Raw genomic sequence first — 18,181 nt, 5'->3', positions numbered from 1 at the left:
GCATACTGGCACTGAATAGCTTATCTTTTGTCCTTAAGACCACTTTCATACTAAGATTAAATGAGATTTTGTATTAAGGCAGGATATAAATTTCTTTCTCTTCCTCCTCCTCATCTTCTGAGGTATGGATAAGCTTGCAACTCTTGAATCCTCTCTTGAAAAGAGCAAGCACATCAGAAAGCTTTCACTTAGCCATAATTTGCATTTTTCAGTCAGAACTATGAGCTAGCTTTAGTGCAAACCATGATATTAAACCATGGTTTAAGATTGGTTGAATATCTCCCATGCTGCGGACCATGTTTTCCAAACTGGATGGAACTGGAAATTATAGTCAATTGTAAGCTCCTTATTAAGCCAAGATCTTAAAGCAACATATCGTTGACCTTCTGTGAGCTAAGTTAAGAAAGGTCAGTCTGATTAATACAGTACCTGGAATGGAGATCACTGAGGTATTTCTTGATGATAGATTAGGAAAGTAGGGAAAAATCCAAGAAGGTAGTGGAAATTATTGTCCCAACAGGCATTCATAAATTACATAACATAAATTTTATCTTCAACTGGTATTCTAAAATACCTAAAAATGAGGGGTCCTTGGTGCTCTCTGAGTTTGGATGCTTTCTTCCAAATGTTTCATTACCCAAACTAGGTAACATCATCAGTACTAGCCAAGGCTTTTTTTGTCATAGAATGCCCAGAATGGAGTTCCGGCACCTTTTTTTGATGGAACCTTGTAGGGTAGGCAAGGTGGGTTGTATGACATGTATGAGTTCCGGCACCTTTTTTTTTTTTTTTTTTTTTTTTTTTACAAAAAAAGCACTGGTACTAGCAGGGATTGGGGTTTGCTCTCATTTTATATTCAAACAAGCTAATAGTAAACAGCCCAACCAAAGAACGTCCAAGACCACCCATACCAACAGTGACAGGGCAAACCACTAGAACAGCGGTTCTCAACCTATGGGTCGTGACCCCATTTGGGGTTGATCGACCATTTCACGGGGGTCGCCAAGCAAGGCTGTCCGCCATTTTTTTCCCCTTTTCCGGCGGGTGCCTTACCTCCCTTGAGCTGGGCCAGCTGATGGTCGCCCTGCTCCATCTCTGCCGCTTACCAGCTACGCCTCGGCCGGCGCAGGGGGCGGAACCACGTATGCACGACGCTCCCGGGCAGGGAAAGTCCTCAACTTACGACCGGTTGGGTAGTCCTCGACTTACGACCGGTTTAGTCCTCGACTTACGACCGGTTGGGGGTCGCGGCATTAAAAAGGTTGAGAACCACTGCACTAGAATATAAAATGAGAGCAAACCCCACTCTCTACTAGCACTGATCACGTTACCTAGTTTGGGTAATAAAATGTCTGCAAGAAAACAACCAAGCTGAGAGAGCAACAAGGTCCCTTTATTTCAACCCTGAGCTACAAATGTTCTTTATGGGGTGTAAACATGTATACCCCATGTAAGCAGATTCAGCCATTTAGCTTAACCAACATAATGTTAGCCTTAATTTTCTAGCAGAGCTTCTCAAATTCCTAGTCGGGATCAGAGCTACTTTTAATTGGATGATTTTGTTATTGGAAAATTGCAAGCAAGCCTGTTATACTTTAGTGAGTTAAGAGCTTGACACGAACTGCTGAAAGAAGAACTTAAGGAGCACGGAAGTTTGTTTCCTTGTTCCCTGTGTGCAGGGCGGCCAAGTTTGCCAAATAACTGAGGGATCGGATGGGATACTGAGGGGTGGGTGGGAGAGGAAGAACAGAGTTTCCTGCTGCCACAAAGCAGATACACTTCTTTCCTCTGCTGCCATGGGAATCCTACTATGACCCAGATTGCATCTATTTATATCTTTCTCATTTTATTATCTGTTTTCATCCTCCCCTTCACATCCAGCTGTCATTTCTACTAAACTACTATTGTCTAAGCCCTTTGGTTTTCATACAATGAGCTCAATAATCTACCATAAGCAATGGGAGGATGAATATCTACGATCTTTGCCTTCTTGCTGCCTTGTTATTCTCTTCCTCCCCCAAACATCCTTGGCCTTCTGTATCTAATAATGCCTTTCCTCTTGAAATGGCCCTTGCTATGGCATAGAGAATGAGGTTTTTTTAGGTCCTTATCCCTTGAGGGATGTGTTGGAGGCCACCCTCCAAAATAAAAACAGGGAATCAAAATGAATGGGGCTATCACTAAAATAAAATATTTGCTGTTTTAAGACCAAGGCAATGGATCTGATCTGATAAACCAAATATTGCTGACTTCATAATGAAAGGTGGGATATGCAGTCCAGTGATGAGGAAGATTTGGATTTGTATCTCCTTTTCCACGATTGAGCAGAGGAATATGAAAAGGGGATCCAGTTTTCACCAAATCCCTTTCTCTCTGCAGCTGGCACTTTCTGCAGTCTTAAGATTCTCCCAGTTCCCCACACAGATTTCTAGAGGATCCAAGAAATGGATCCTCAAAAGTCACCTCCGTCTTCCACCAGCAAGAGTAGAATCCTTGCTGTACCAACTGAGCCATTTAATTCAGATTAATAGTGAACCATCAATGGAAAACTAGGAAGATTCAAAGTACTATATGGGAATTGATGTCACAAGTGAAAAAGATTTTTTAAAAAAGGTCAGTAGGGAAGTGATGTTTCAAGGAAATAACTGAGCGATATTCCCAAGAATTCAGCGTCAGGGTTAACTATCTCTCAAAGTGGCCTGCAAAACAATAGCTATACTTATAGTGAACGTGCCTTTTGTTGTGGGGGAGATGTGGGTAAGCAGAATTATGCAGTTATGCAGTTATGCAGAGTATCATTATTATTACTCTGCAAAAGTAATAATTGAGTCTGAGTGATGGGAAGGGTTTAGGTTCTCACCTCTGAGTTTATGTCCTCTACTGTCTAAAAAATATGTATGCTTTCTATTTTTTAGGTAATCAGTGAGCAACAACAGGAAAGATGTAGATCTAGATCAAGGCCACCCTGGCGTAGGCTTTCAGGTTCATATAGCAAGAGGAACAATCTGGTAATGAATTACAAAGTCTTTCTAGAGTTCCCCAGTGACCAGATTGTGTTTTGTTTGTCAATGTCATGCTACTGGCATAGGGTTTGCAAGTTATGAATTATGGTTGAGTTCAGGTGTTCATAAATGGACTGAATTATCCTTTCCCCAATCTTAAATGTCATTATCATTAGAAAAAAAATGAAGATTTTGTTGTTTTGCACAAGTATCTCAGCAACAGCAGTCCCAAACTGGATCCTTGATTCACAAACAAGATATTATAAATGCTCCTTTACACCTAGGATATGCTCAAATAACCACCTTGGGGGAATTACCTCCAGCTTATGAGGCTTAGCATGTACACACTTGGTACTGCCAAGTCTCTCCCTGCTGTGGACTTAGATTACACTGGGATTGATTCATAAACTTTGCTTTGTCTCTTGACTTGACATGTTGATTAAGTTTAAAGCATACATTCAGTTTTATGGGAGTTTCTAAATATTGTCTGGTTGTTCTTTCTGTTTTTATAGCCAGCCACAAAGACAGAGAAGAGAAACTCATGGAGCATCACACAAGCAAGGCAGGTATGGAACTAAAATTGAAGTGATAAACTGAAAATTGAAGTTCTTATAGCTTTTTTCCTTTCTTATGCCCATATATAAAAGAGAAACTAGTAGAATGGTTCTGCTACTTTAAATTCTGGATTTAACAGTTTGATTGGAGGGAATGAGATGGGTTTTTTTAGATGGCAATACTACATGTATTATTTTACTAATTTCAAAACTTCGTAAATTATATTCCTGCAGCATATCAGAGAGTTCCATTTCATTCTTCCTCTAAGACCTAGTCTGCCATTCTCAAACAAGATATCTACCAGACCAAGGGTCTATGTCCCTCCAGATGTTGTTCTCCAACTCACATTAGTTTGTTAACATCTGGAGGTTCCCAGTTTTATAACCCCTTCATGGGATCATCTATTTTCTTTATTAGAATAAAAATTAAAAATATGGATTGATTTCATAACTGTGCCAATTCAGGAGATGGAGAGCTAACACACTGGGAAGCTTCTAGGCCAGGGACTGTAAAACTGCAAGGAAATTTTTATTTCTTCTTTTGTTGTGTTGTATTCAATGTATAGTGGTCTAAAATGTGAATATTATATACACACAGACAGAAGTTCTAATAAATTAATAGAGTTCAGTCCATGGACTCACATCTCATTTCAGGCCATTTTCTAAAACTGAACAATTATCTGGGTGGAAGAATGACAATCAGTTGGTTGCCCTTACAAAGAATATGCAGTACACCACCAACTAAATTCTGGATGCCTTCCTTCCTATTTTGATTGTGTATGTTTACATATAACAAAGCAATTTGAACCTACAAAGGCTCCCTATTTAGATATTTTTCAGGCTGGAGAGTAGTGGTCTTTCAGTTATTTCGAATTACGGCTCACAACAATTCTTCCCATGAAGACTGCAGCAGAAAGGAGTTGCAACTCAGGAATTCCTTGGCAGTCACAGGCTTTTTTTTAAAAGGACTAATTTACACATGTATGTACTGTTTGACTGCTTCACATTACAACTCTGCTTAGAAAGCAATAGAAATTATGGATTATTGGGTTCGAAGCAGCAAGGGATAGAATCACTTCTGCTAGGGCCTCCTCTTCAATCCCCTACCCTTTTAACAGAATGTGGTGCATCAGTCTAGAATCCAACCTGCTCTTCCACTAACAGAAGTGTTTCTACAGTCAGACTGAGAAAGGGACAATATAGATAACCCCTAGAAGGTATTGTGCAAGGGTGTGGGGAGAGGTTTCCAAGAGAAGGAAACAACTACTTTCTTCATTTGAGTGTGCAGCCTGTGCTTCTATGAAGTACACTTGTACATTGCCAAAATAAAGCAAAACAGGAACAGAGATTTGAACAAGATTTGCATACGATGTTTCAAAGATAGAGCTGCAACATGGTAAATAATTAGTATGGTTTAAATAGCATTCCATGTCTCCATCTCAGATATGATTGTAGCCAGAGTTCAGGTACTTCGGATGACACTATGGATGAGCAGTTTCTAGATCAGGCGTAGGCAACCTTGGCTCTTTTATGACTCGTGGACTTCAACTCCCAGAATTCCTGAGCCAGCACAATTGTTATCTTCTTAGTTCTTGGAGTGCTTTCAGACACTTCGTTTTTCTAATGTTTGGCTACTATACTCCCAGCTCTATTGAGTTCATAAAGTATTCATATCTTTTTTTGGACTGCAGCTAGATTTTATATTATGCATAGTTCTTTAATAGTTCCCCGTAATCAAATTGTTGCAAAATTATCTTAGAAATTCTTTACAAGTGCCACTGTAATGTTATTTGTTCCTCTCTCTCCAGTGCTATTGTTTGGCATATCATTTACCATGTTATCATTTTTATCATTTACTCCTACATATTCAAGGATTATCTGATGCGCCTGGTCTTTTCAGTGAAGTCAGGGACTCTATTCTCATTTTTGGAGCAAATCCTCATTTTTTAAATATTTATGGATATTGTTCATCAATACAAATATGAAAAACGTATTCCTACCCCTCTGATATGTGCTGATTCCTTGGGGGCCCAACTCCCAAACTAAGGAATAATTTGTTGTATTGTATCTGTTGTCTCCCTGCCATGTAGCCCTATACTTAAACGAAGTCCCGATATCACCAAATCACCACTGATAAAGTCAGAACAACTTCTCAAAATAGATGACCATGACTTCAGCATGCGGCCAGGCTTTGGAGGTAGGATAGAGGAGGTTCTCCTGATAATACATTTTTTTTCCTTCATTGCTTCTTGAAAAAACATTGCATTGATTTTGCACAAAAATGAATAGGAAGAATCACTGTATCCTGTGAAATGTACAGTAAATGTTTGCTTAAATAGGGGATAGTGTTTTTTTCCTGACGTAGTTTTTCAGATTGTGGGCATTTTTTTGGGAAGAGATGATTGTAACCTGAATGCATCCATTTCCAACCTGGTATCCTTGATATAAGTTTAAATTACAGTCTTGAAGGGTACAAGGATTGCTAATATTGCAAGACAGACAGAAATGTTGCATCAGGGTTTTTTTGCTCACTGCATTCTGGTACTGAGAAATTTACTGATTGAATTTCTACCTGTTGTTAAGCTGAAAAAACTGGGTGGTATTAATATGGGGGTGTCATGGCAAGGAATTTGGGAAAATGTTTAACATCTATCTGAAGACATTCGGCGAGGCCATTTCCCAACATGGAGATAAAAATGATTACTACAGTACTAATAGTCCTCAGGTTAGAACCATTCAATCAGAGACTATTCGAAGTTATGACAGCACTGAATGAGAGGGACTTATGACTATTCCTCAGAGTTCTGATTATTGCAATGTTCTGAGGTCAAGTGTTCATGATCCACGTGCTTGGTGTCCAGTAATGATTATAACATCACAGTGAGCCTTCATGATTGCAATTTCTGGCATTTCTTGCTGGCTTCCAACAAGCAAAATCAATGGGGAAGTGAGCAGTAAGTTTGAAGTTTTGATCATGTGAGGTCCTTGTTTAAGGACACATCTAGTCCTCACTGGGACTAATAGACCTGCCGTCAACAAGCAACATGGTTATTAAGTTACATTGTGGTTTATGACATTGTTTATCAACCACAATTCCAGTCCTAATTGCTGTTGAAAGTTGAGGACTACCTGGATGCTGACGATATTAAATTGTACTGTGGGCATACATGCACTCCTTAGCCAGACTTCTCAAGAAAAAAAGCTGCAGTAGTGTGAGCGATTTACAGGAACATCTTGTGATTTTCCTTGCCAGCTTCCCCACTGACTTTTTGAAATCAGCAGGGAAGGTCACAAATGGCAATCAGCTGGCTACGAGATACTGCAACTGTCATAAGTGTAATCCAGTTGCCAAGTATCTAGATTGTGAACTGTGAGGTACCAGGAGACTATGAATTATAATCTCATTTTAGGCATGCAAACCAGCTGGTTTTCATGCCTAAGACAAGACTATAATTCATAGTCTCCTGACACCCCACAGTTCACAATCTAGATGCTTGACAATTGGAGTACACTTATGACAGTTGCAGTATCTTGTCACTGTCTCTCAGCCCAACCCTCCTCACGGGGTTATTGTTGTGAAGAAAGTAGCAAGAGGAAGTAAAAGTATTATCTACTTTTAAAGTAAAAATGGTGGGATAAAATCTAATAAAAGAAGTTCAAATGGTCTCTGAACAAATGATAATTAATGACTACCTGTCCTGTGATATTTATTTTTGATTTTATTGGTTTTGGTTCCTAATGATGTTTTCCACCAAGAGTCCCAAACTGTGAATGGGAGACCTTAAAAATTCTATAAATAAAAAAAAAATAGGCACTGCTTTTTCTCTTTTTAAACATCTAGCCTAATGGTTGACATAGATATCCTCTATGTTTATCCAGGCCCTGCAATTCCTGTTGGAGTTGATGTACAAGTTGAAAGTCTGGACAGCATCTCAGAGGTTGACATGGTAAGTATCCATTTTATGATTCAGAATGCAAATGGATAGTTGGAATATGATTAATTTAGTTCATGAATACACCTGGGATTCCCTGGAGTCTAAGACATTTATTGAAATCAGCATTGTCTGGAGTAGTCAAGAAGGTAGTTTTTTGCACATTCATATGTATTTACAAAAGTAATTCAGGCACGGTCTTTGGGAACAAGTCAATCTCCTGTATCATAAATTCATCCCACTCCCATAAATGCTCATGAAATTCAATATAAAGTTAGCAATATCAGACCCAGATGTATGCAACTAGATGTTCCAGAATCACCCTAAAGCTTTATGCAACTCCCTAAAGTTTCATTCAATTGTAATTATTAATAGCAAAGAAGGGGTTAGTTATTATAAACATGGCTGGATAATAATTGTATCAACAATATTTAATTTTCAACAAATATAAATAAAATGGAATCCAATTTAGGTTTTGTTTGAACCTAATGCTTTTTGCAAATGCCACTCATAAGTCTTGGCTCAGAAATACCTGAACATAACAGAAAACATTCACAAGTGTTATAATCGTTTGAGCACATTTATAAACAGGGGAACTCCCACCAGAGCCTCCTGCAAGAACATAGGAGCTGCTGGCGTCATTTCTTCTCCTTCCATGCAGGGAACCCTATTTATTGTAGGGTTAATGTAACATAATGCAGGGGTTGAAATTTGCAGTATCAAAGTGGCTTCTGTTTTAGTTTTACTCATGTAATTGTTTTTATGTTTTTTTTAAAAAATTACAGATAATTACCATTCAATCAAATATTTTAACAGTTTTTTTCTCATTTTTAAAGTAAATGAGAATTTTTAAAATTCTTTTTCTAACTGTTTACTCCATTAGGTGCTTAAACGCTTAGTTTTTTTGTATTTTTATTATTTGCTATATGTGATTAAATAATATTTCTGGAAAAAAAGCTAGGAATGTCAATAAAAATGTCTCTTTTTCCATTTTTTTATCTTAATTAGGATTTCACCATGACTCTTTACCTGAGACATTACTGGAAAGATGAAAGATTGTCATTTCCAAGTACCAATAATCAAAGTATGACATTTGATGGCAGACTTGTGAAAAAGATCTGGGTGCCTGACATGTTCTTTGTCCATTCAAAGCGTTCCTTTATCCATGACACAACGACAGATAATGTGATGCTTCGAGTACAGCCAGATGGGCAAGTGCTTTACAGCTTGAGGTAAGATGTAATTGTAATAATAATTGGTCAAAGAAGCAGAAAAAAAATAGATCAGCTCATGCAAGAAGATCACACAAATTGGTCATAAACAATGACATAATAACAGTTGTCAAAATGATTCACTGGAACATCTGTAAAAATTATCATCTGGCAGTAATGAAAATTGGCAGGAACATGTAGTTGAAAAAGTAGTAAAAAATGAGCTAGTTAAAATAATGTGAGATTTCTGAATACAAACTGATAAAATTTTCGCACATAATGTACCAGATTTAACTATGGTTGAAAAGAAAAAAAAATGTAGATAATTGATGCGGCAATACCAGGGGATAATAGAATAGAAGTCAAAGAACTGAGAAGATCATAAACTATCAAGATCTGAAACGTGAAGCTCAAAGATTATCGCACAAACCGGCAGTTGTGGTCCTAATGGTTATTGGGACACAGGATGCCATTACCAAAATAGCTTGGATGTCATTTAGAAAATTTGCTCATTGACAAAATTTCTATCCATCAGTTACAAAAGGCCACACCGCATATACTGCACTGATACATTACAACATCCTAAGTTCTTGGGAAGAACTCAATGTATACAAAGACCAACATCAACTAAAGAAATGGCAAGTGTGATTTCACATTCTTGTGTATATAACCATAATTTAAACTTGTATGCTAACTGACTCTCAATGACTGTTGGTAGCTTACAACAATCAAAGAAATTATAATCAAATTAATTTATTAAAATTATCCTTCAAATTGTTGTTGTTACAAATTAAAAATACTGATAAGATGGGATTTTGAAGGTTGCATACTGAAGGGAGTCAGAAGGAATTAAAGATTATAATTAAAGGAGAAGAACACTTAAATGTGACTTGCTAACATAGGGTGGAGCAAAATGCTTTAACGTTTAATATACTGAAAGGTATTTGTGCACAAAGGACTCAGAAGTTAATTTTAAGAATATCTGCCATCATAGATAGAGTATGTGTAAACAATGTTATGAAAGAGGAACAAGTTCTACTGGACAAGACTGAAATTTGAATTGGATTTAAAAATGAAAGGCTACAAGAATGATCTAGAAAAAAATGATATACTAGCTATACGAATGAATCTGGCTAATGTTTCAATACTTAAAAAGGACTTACAAATAACAAACCAGAAGAGTGACTTGGATAATTTTCCTGTATCCGTTAAAGTGTTGAAAGACTTGGTAAAAAAGAACAAAGGAGAAAGGAAATCAAATCAAGATATGAGACATTATTTGAAGGAACTAAGAATCAAGATTGTTAAATATAAAAGGAAGGAATATAAAGGTGGTTTACTTGATCATGGTTAAAACTGATATTGTTATTTCTGATAACCATTAATGGACTTTTGCTGACAAGGACTGGATGACAACGTTTTAAGGATTTGTTTATGGGTAAGAGATGAAATATTGAATGAAGAGTGTTATACCTTAAGGCAGTGATGGCGAACCTTTTAGAGACCGAGTGCCCAAAAAGTGGCCCCGTCCCCGCTCCACCCCCTGCCCTGCCCCCACTCTGCCCTTCATCCCCCGCCCCGCCTTCCCACAGGCCACTTACCGCCTCCAGGGCTCATCGCAGATCACCCAGGCAGCCCAGCAGCGCTATGGCAGCCACACCCTCTGCCTGCGCCCTGCAGCATCAACTGCATGATGGGGTGTGAGGGCAGAGTCTTGTCTACGCTGCCTGGCTGCCATGTCCTTGGCCGCACTGCTCCGTGTGGGCCACGCTCATGGGTGACTCTCCTTCAGGGGAGCTGCTGGAGAGGAGGGGGTCACGGGGGGAGGCAAGGCTGGGGCAATGGCACGTGTTCCCACAGATCTAGATGAGATCGCCTGGTGGCATAGGGTGAGACAGAGCTCTAGATCCCTTAGGCCAGGGGTGTCAAGCTCACAATATCTCGTGACGTGTCGCGACGTATCGCACCCTTTTTGCCACTGCTGGCAATGGAGTGGGCGTGGTTTTGCTATGATGCATTCGGCCGCGGGCCGGCAGTTTGACACCCCTGCCTTAGGCCAACCAAGTGATGCTGTGGTTATTCTTTCTCAAGATTGGGTGGCTGTGGATTTTAAGGGCCCATGTTTTTCTATCCTTGCTTATGAATGAGGTTGCAGTATTATGAACAGAATTGGTATACAGTCTGGGGACCCTCCTGGACTCATAACTCCTTTTTAAAGACTAATTAGCAGTTATGGCTGGGAAGGCTTTTGTAGTTTTACTTTGTGAGCCAGTTGCTTCCTGTACTGGAAGCATTGTTCATGGTCATTCATGCCTTAGACACCTCAAGCAGATTACTACAATGTGCTCTAAATGTGATTGCCTTTGAAGACTATCTGGAAACTGCATCTTGTCCAGAATATACTGCCACTGTGCATATTGGCACACCTCAACACATCCATGTTACACCTCTGTCCTGCAGGCTGCATATCTTTAGTTAGGAGCAAGTTCCATTACTTAATTGGAGTTTATTCAATATTTATACTGCTACTTTGGATACTGCAGTTCTGGGTGTGTATCTTGTTGAAAATAATGGAAATTACTATAGCCAAGCATAACAGAATGACATTGTTTATTATGCAGCACCCCATTAAAACTTTTTTTAAAAATGGAATGTGGACCTAACCTGCATTATTCCTCTTTTCTTCACCCATTTCTCATTTTAATAGTAACACATATTTACTGTGTTCCTAGGGTCACTGTAACAGCAATGTGTAACATGGATTTCAGTCGTTTTCCCCTTGACACACAGACATGTTCCCTGGAAATTGAAAGCTGTAAGTAAACAGTACTTAAAAACCATACATTGATTGATTCCTTAAAACTGATTTCTAAGTAGGTTTGCATGTTATTTTCCCAGAAGGTGTTTTAATACTGTAACTGCTGTTGTTTGCAGATTCAGTTTTCTTCTTCTTCTTAGTCCCTAAGGATCTGTGTCTAGACTGATTAGCTGTTTCACATAAAACTGACCAACTTTTTTTAAAGCTTTTGTTTTAAAAAAAGTAAATACTGTAGCCTGTCATGCAGATTTTAGCAAATAATCTGATAATTATAAAACTATTCCTTTGCTTACTGATTTGTTATGGCAATAGTGACAATAAGGTATTGTGTTGAAATTAGTTGTACATTTTTATTTATTTATTTAGCTTATGGCATCTACAGAGGATATAAATATATATCAAGACAGAGAGAGAGAGAGAGAGAGAGAGAGAGAGAGAGAGAGAGAGAGAGAGAGAGAGAGAGAGTACAGATAGTCCTTGACTTATGACCATAATTGAGCCCAAAATTTCTGTTGTTAAGTGAGACAATTAAGTGACTTTTGCCCCATTTTATGATCTTTCTTCCCACAATTGTTAAGTGAATCACTGGAGTTTTGTTAAGTCAGTAACACAGTTCTTCAGTGTATCTGACATTTCCACTGACTTTGCTTGTCAGAGGGTCACAAGAAGTGATCACTTGACCCTGGGACATTGCAACTGTCCTAAATATGAGTCAGTTGCCAAGTTTCTGAATTTTGACCATGCAACCACAGGGAGGCTGCAACAGTTGTAAGTGTGAAAAGTGGTCATCAGTCCCTTTTTTTAGTACTGTTGTAACTTTGAACAGTCACTAAATGAACTGTTGTAACTTGAGGACTACCTGTATGTGGACAATAAAATATACAAGATAAAATATTAAATTAAGATAAAACCATAAGAAAATAAGCATAATATGACACATAGGATAGATTTTATAATCTGATATCTAAGGAAGCTAATTATCTAAGATATGAAGTGTAGACTACCTCCACAATGGTATATCCCAGGCAACATTCTACTTTAACTAAGTGGCTAAAAGTCTACACACATGGCAACCAAACTGGATATTGCATCTCTCACAGTCAAAAACTACAGAGGTAGCAATTAGATTACAACAGTTCTTTTAAGAACTCACTGACAAATGATATTGGATCCCAGATCCATATTTTGCAACTAAACATAGAAGACTTAAGTATACGTACAATGATTCATATTAAGTACTACATAAAATGGTGGCTGTCCAATTTCACAATTAGGAAATGTTTCCAGCTTTTTTTATGCTGCCATCAATAATATTCAAGGGATAGAACTTGCCCCTCATTGTTAAGCAGAGCATTGATTGTACTATAATTGCATTGGGAAGAACTGCTAGCGTGTTTGTAATAGCAAGAACTAAATTATGATGTATGTGAAATAGACTGAGGTTGAAATATAAGACATTACACTTATGGGTACCAGGCTGATGAGGATTGCACTAAGCTCTGTGCTGTATGTTATCTGGATTCATTGCCATAAATATTTCCTTCCTCTGTAGATGCTTATACTGAAGATGATCTCATGCTGTACTGGAAGAATGGGAATGAGTCCTTGAAAACAGATGATAGAATATCATTATCTCAGTTCCTTATACAAGAGTTTCACACTACCACCAAACTTGCTTTTTATAGCAGCACAGGTAAGTGCACTTGGATCACAAAGCTTACTTCTTCATGCTTTTACAATGGGAACTAATTTGTTTTCTTTCCTACAAAAGCTCAGCAGATGAATCCCAAACTCAGGCTTGAATTGCACATCTCTATCTGCAGAGTTGTAACTTGGTGTTGGTTGGATTCATAGCAAGGGGAGGAAGAAAGCCGGTCTGTCTGTCACAAATACCCACACCATCTGGCCAGACCTCTCTTTGGGATCTTCACCCTCTGCAGGTGTTCCCCCCCCTCTCCCCCAGAAAGAATGCCACTCTAGTTAAACAGGCAGATGTATGTTTGACACACTGTTATATATATTTTACAATTCATCAGGTATTAAATTTCAACAATACATCATCTCATAAAAAATCTCTTTCAAGTTATAATCCAGTGTAAATTTCAATCCTTTACTCCACGTATTCTCGCACTGATCAAGTGTTACATTATATCCAAAGTTTTTTGCTCATTTAATCATACATTCTTTGACTTAATTATCTTCTATATTTATTTTCAATAATAATTTATACATCTTAGCAATAACATGGTCAGGGTTAGTATATAAATTCACTTCAAAGTCAGATTATTACTTTCCTCACTACCGCTTCTACTCGTGTCACTGTACCTGTGAACAAGGCATAGTTCCTCAGTTCCTATGCTATCTGTTTCCGCACTCTGTTCCTGTGGGAAATGTGTGCCAACCACAATCTTTCACTATCTATTGCAAAGGTCACAGTTCTTCCTTTTACTCAGTATTTCTCAGCAGACATCGCCTTTATTTTTATTGACTATCAAAGAAATATGTTTGATTTATACAGAAATAATTATTAAGATATTTTTTACTTTCACGGAATCGAGGCCGCTTGCTTCTCATTTTGCTGTTGTAAATGCTCTATTACATCCAATACTTTTCTCATGTGATTTCTTAATTGTCTTTTGGGTAGAAACCCACATTGATCATCATGAATGAAATCCTGTAAAATCTTTTTTAGTTTATCAGCCAATATTGTTGCGAATATTTAATACACATTATTCAGCAACTATATCAGTCTATAGTTCTTGGCTGAAATGAGACCATGTTCTTCCATTGGCAATTTTGGCTTTTTCCAGGATTCTGGCATAGCAGACCCTTGCAAAATGGAACTCATCACATTTTTAAGAGGTATAAAAATTGATCCTCTAAGCATTTATAATATGAGTTCACAACCCATCCAGACCTGGTGCTTTCCCACTTTTAATCTTTTTTTATAGCTTTTGATATTTCAAAGCTTGTTCATAATTTGTTACTGAAGTTGTGAAATTTTTGGTAGACTCTGTTTTTTCATGTACTCATCAATATTTTCCAGAGAAACTTCCTATCTGTTATACAAATTTAAATAGAAGTCATGAATACTGAATAATCACATTATCTGTTAGTATAATCTTGCCTTTCGGAAGCCTTAATTTTGTTTTCTTTTCTCTCTCCTTTCTCAATTCATATGCCAACCATTTCCCTGGTTTATCTGCAAATTCAAAGTTTTTCTATTTCATATAGTTTAGTTTGGTCTCTATTTCTCTTCCGGTTAGCATAGATCAGTGTTTCTCAACCTTGACAATTTTAAGGCATGTGGACTTCAACTCCCAGAATTCCACAGCCAGCATTGCTGGCTGTGGAATTCTGGGAGTTGAAGTCCACATGCCTTAAAATTGTCAAGGTTGAGAAACACTGGCATAGATAATTGTGGAGGTAAGAGTTTAATTTGATATAATATAACAAAGTCCATGATGCTTTCTGTAAAACTATCTAATTTTCCAACTCTTTGACATCCATATGATACCAATTCTCAAGGAAGTTTTAGTCCTTTCTGAAAAGAAAGTATATTATCTAGAGTTGCCATTTTTTTTATTTCCAAGAATCTATTTTTGCCAAATTGTCCATCAGGCCAAAAAAGGACTTTGGTAACATTATTTGACAGGTTTTACTAAGAAAGAAGATGTAAGGTATATAATCCAATAAGATTATATAACTTAAATATTCACAAATATAAGATTTCCTTGGCAAGATTAAGGTTGCATTCGAGAACAGCTTTATAATTGCTCATCAGGTACTTACAAATGGAGTGCTGAAAGATATAATAACTCGGTAAAATGAGGACCCAGACTGTTAGGAGCAATATGCTGACTCTGTAAACCACTTAGAGAAGGCTGCAAAGCACTGTGAAGTGGTATGTAATAGCTATTGCTATTGTCTGAAGAAATGTTTCAGTCAAATGAATTCTAAACATGTTCACATAGAAAGGCTGAAGAGAAGAAAGAACAGAAATCACTCTTGTACAAATAGGACTCTTAGTAGAACTTAATGGCAGTAGGGCATTTCTATTTGGCAAAACGTCACTTTCCACCTGTTCCAGTGTGAATGAGGGCATTTTGACAGCAAGAAGTGTCAAAACAATTGCAACAATTGCTTCACAGAGATAGAGAACGTGGAGACTTCCCCCCCCTTTTCACAATATACAAAAATATTTACAGGAATTAAGGGGGGGGGGAAACAGATCTATTTGCAGCAGACTATTTGATTTCATCAAACCTGGGTAAATCAAAGCTCAATTTTTAAAAACACCTTAACTGAATCCACAGGAGTTCTAAATGTTACTTGCATGTTTGTATTATTAAAGTGGAAAAATGCCCCTTTTTGGCGATAATTCAAAGCATAGTACTATGAAAATAAATACTGTAAGAGTTCCATGTTGTTGATGTGGTTGTTATCATTGGTACTCTTCACTGAGATCTAGTTTTTCCTCTTTCTCCTGCAGGTTGGTATAACCGTCTCTTCATCAACTTCACATTACGACGACATATCTTCTTCTTCTTGCTTCAGACCTATTTCCCTGCCACTCTGATGGTCATGTTGTCTTGGGTTTCTTTTTGGATAGACCGTCGTGCTGTGCCTGCAAGAGTTCCCTTAGGTAAGAGATGGAATCTATCTCTGCTTTATTTAGAACAACTGCAATGTAGGACAGCATGTATTGACAAATAAACTTAGTTGTAATGTTTTTACCTCTTCTCTTCTTCCCCATAGGACAGTGGTTCTCAACCTGTGGGTCAGGACCCCATTTGGGGTCGATCGACCATTTCACGGGGGTCGCCAAGCAAGGCTGTCCGCCATTTTTCCCCCTTTTCCGGCAGGTGCCTTACCTCCCTTGGGCTGGGCCAGCTGGTGGTTGGCCTGCTCCGTCTCTGCCACTTGCCAGCTACGCCTCGGCTGGCGCAGGGGGCGGAACCACGCATGTGCAGCGCTCCCGGGCAGGGAAAGTCCTTGACTTACGACCGGTTGGGTAGTCCTCGACTTACGACCGGTTTAGTCCTCGACTTACGACTGGTTTAGTCCTTGACTTACGACTGGTTGGGGTCGCGGCATTAAAAAGGTTGAGAACCACTGCCATAGGAAGTCTTAGCTAGCCTATGGATAAAAAACAGGTGGGAGCTGATGATAGATAGATAGATAGATAGATAGATAGATAGATAGATAGATAGATAGATAGATAGATAGATAGATAGATAGATAGATAGATAGATAGATAATCACATGGACTAAAGCTATGTAGATTTAGCCATTTGTATTTAAAGGGGATTATAAATTAGTTGCTTATTTGAAAACAATACTAAGTCCAATGAGTTTTATCAGAGTTAAGTTTGCTTCAGACTGCAGATGTGAGATCCCATCCAACAATTATTTTCTCAAAAATAGGTCTTGCTGTTTTCAACGTCTTACTTCCTCCACCAAAGTGTGTCTAGGATGGCAATCCTAGTCTGGTTCTGTTCCCCAAAAGCAGAATTAACTATCCTCAAGGCATCTATGCATCAATCTGGGCAAAACTGGGTGTGTACAAACAGGCTTTAAGTTTAAGTTTAAGTTTCCCCTAAAAAGACAGAAGCACGAATAAAGATGGCAGATCATCAATATAAATAAAACCAACTTCTTTAAGTCAACATGTTCTTTTCTTAAAGAAAAGCTACCCCTTTGATGAAATAAATGCATTATTTAAAAATGAGTATCTTCAAGTGGATAATTGTAATGTCCTTAGGTATCACGACGGTACTGACCATGTCTACCATCATCACTGGTGTCAATGCCTCCATGCCTCGAGTTTCCTACATCAAAGCTGTGGACATTTACCTCTGGGTCAGTTTTGTGTTTGTCTTCCTCTCAGTATTAGAGTATGCTGCAGTGAATTACCTGACCACGGTGCAAGAGCGAAAAGAACGGAAGCAATGCGAGAAGGTAAATGTTACTGTCATAAGGAGCTGAGTGAAACAACTGAGATATTAATGTGGGGTCCTTGGTCTCTCTGAGCTTGGTTGTTTTCTTGTAGATATTTCATTACCCAACTAGATAACATCATCAGTGCTAGAAGGGAGTGGAGTTCTGACGATATATATCCTAGTCGGGTAATAAAATGTCTGCAAGAAACCAACAAAGCTCAGAGAGCACCAAGGATCCCACAATTCAATCTTAACCTTCAAATATTCTGCTGCTTTGGTAACATATTTATATAGATGCATAAAATGTTTTTTTAAATAATCTAAATATTTAAATTTAAAACAAAGTCATATAAAATTATGGCAGGAACCGACAATAACCAATAAATGTAGTTATGTCCATTTGAATGCCATTCCTTCTTTTTCCTCCACAGCTTTCTTGTGCTTCTGCAATTTCACAGCCAAAGCAAATGACTGGGATGGAAGGCAGCTACAGTGATGGAGAAGTAAATGAATTAGGGCAATATGTGTCTGAAAATGGAAGCAAAGAAGACAGAATGATGGTTCAGCTGGGTCTTGGATCAGAAGGAAATTCAAGTAGGAGGAAAGTCCAGAGATATAGCAGCATGAGAATCGACACTCATGCCATTGACAAGTATTCCAGAATAATATTTCCAGGATCATACATTTTATTTAATTTGATATATTGGTCCATTTTTTCATAG

General features: G+C 38.1%; 1 protein-coding gene across 1 annotated transcript; it reads left to right on the top strand.

Moving 5' to 3' along the window:
* The first annotated feature begins 5,719 nt into the window (after window positions 1-5,719).
* On the top strand, window positions 5,720-18,181 carry GABRR1 (gamma-aminobutyric acid type A receptor rho1 subunit). Its single transcript, XM_015826160.1, has 8 exons — window positions 5,720-5,753; window positions 7,436-7,503; window positions 8,497-8,720; window positions 11,432-11,514; window positions 13,070-13,210; window positions 16,010-16,162; window positions 17,282-17,478; window positions 17,891-18,181. The coding sequence occupies exons 1-8, from the start codon at window positions 5,735-5,737 to the stop codon at window positions 18,179-18,181; spliced, it is 1,176 nt and encodes a 391-aa protein (XP_015681646.1). The 5' UTR covers window positions 5,720-5,734.

Source organism: Protobothrops mucrosquamatus, unplaced genomic scaffold, assembly GCF_001527695.2.
Source record: "Protobothrops mucrosquamatus isolate PMUCROS unplaced genomic scaffold, P.Mucros_1.0 scaffold_206, whole genome shotgun sequence".
In the NCBI taxonomy this organism is placed as follows: domain Eukaryota; kingdom Metazoa; phylum Chordata; class Lepidosauria; order Squamata; family Viperidae; genus Protobothrops; species Protobothrops mucrosquamatus.
Note: the sequence above shows the minus strand (reverse complement) of the source record. Positions and strands in the feature narration are given on the sequence as shown.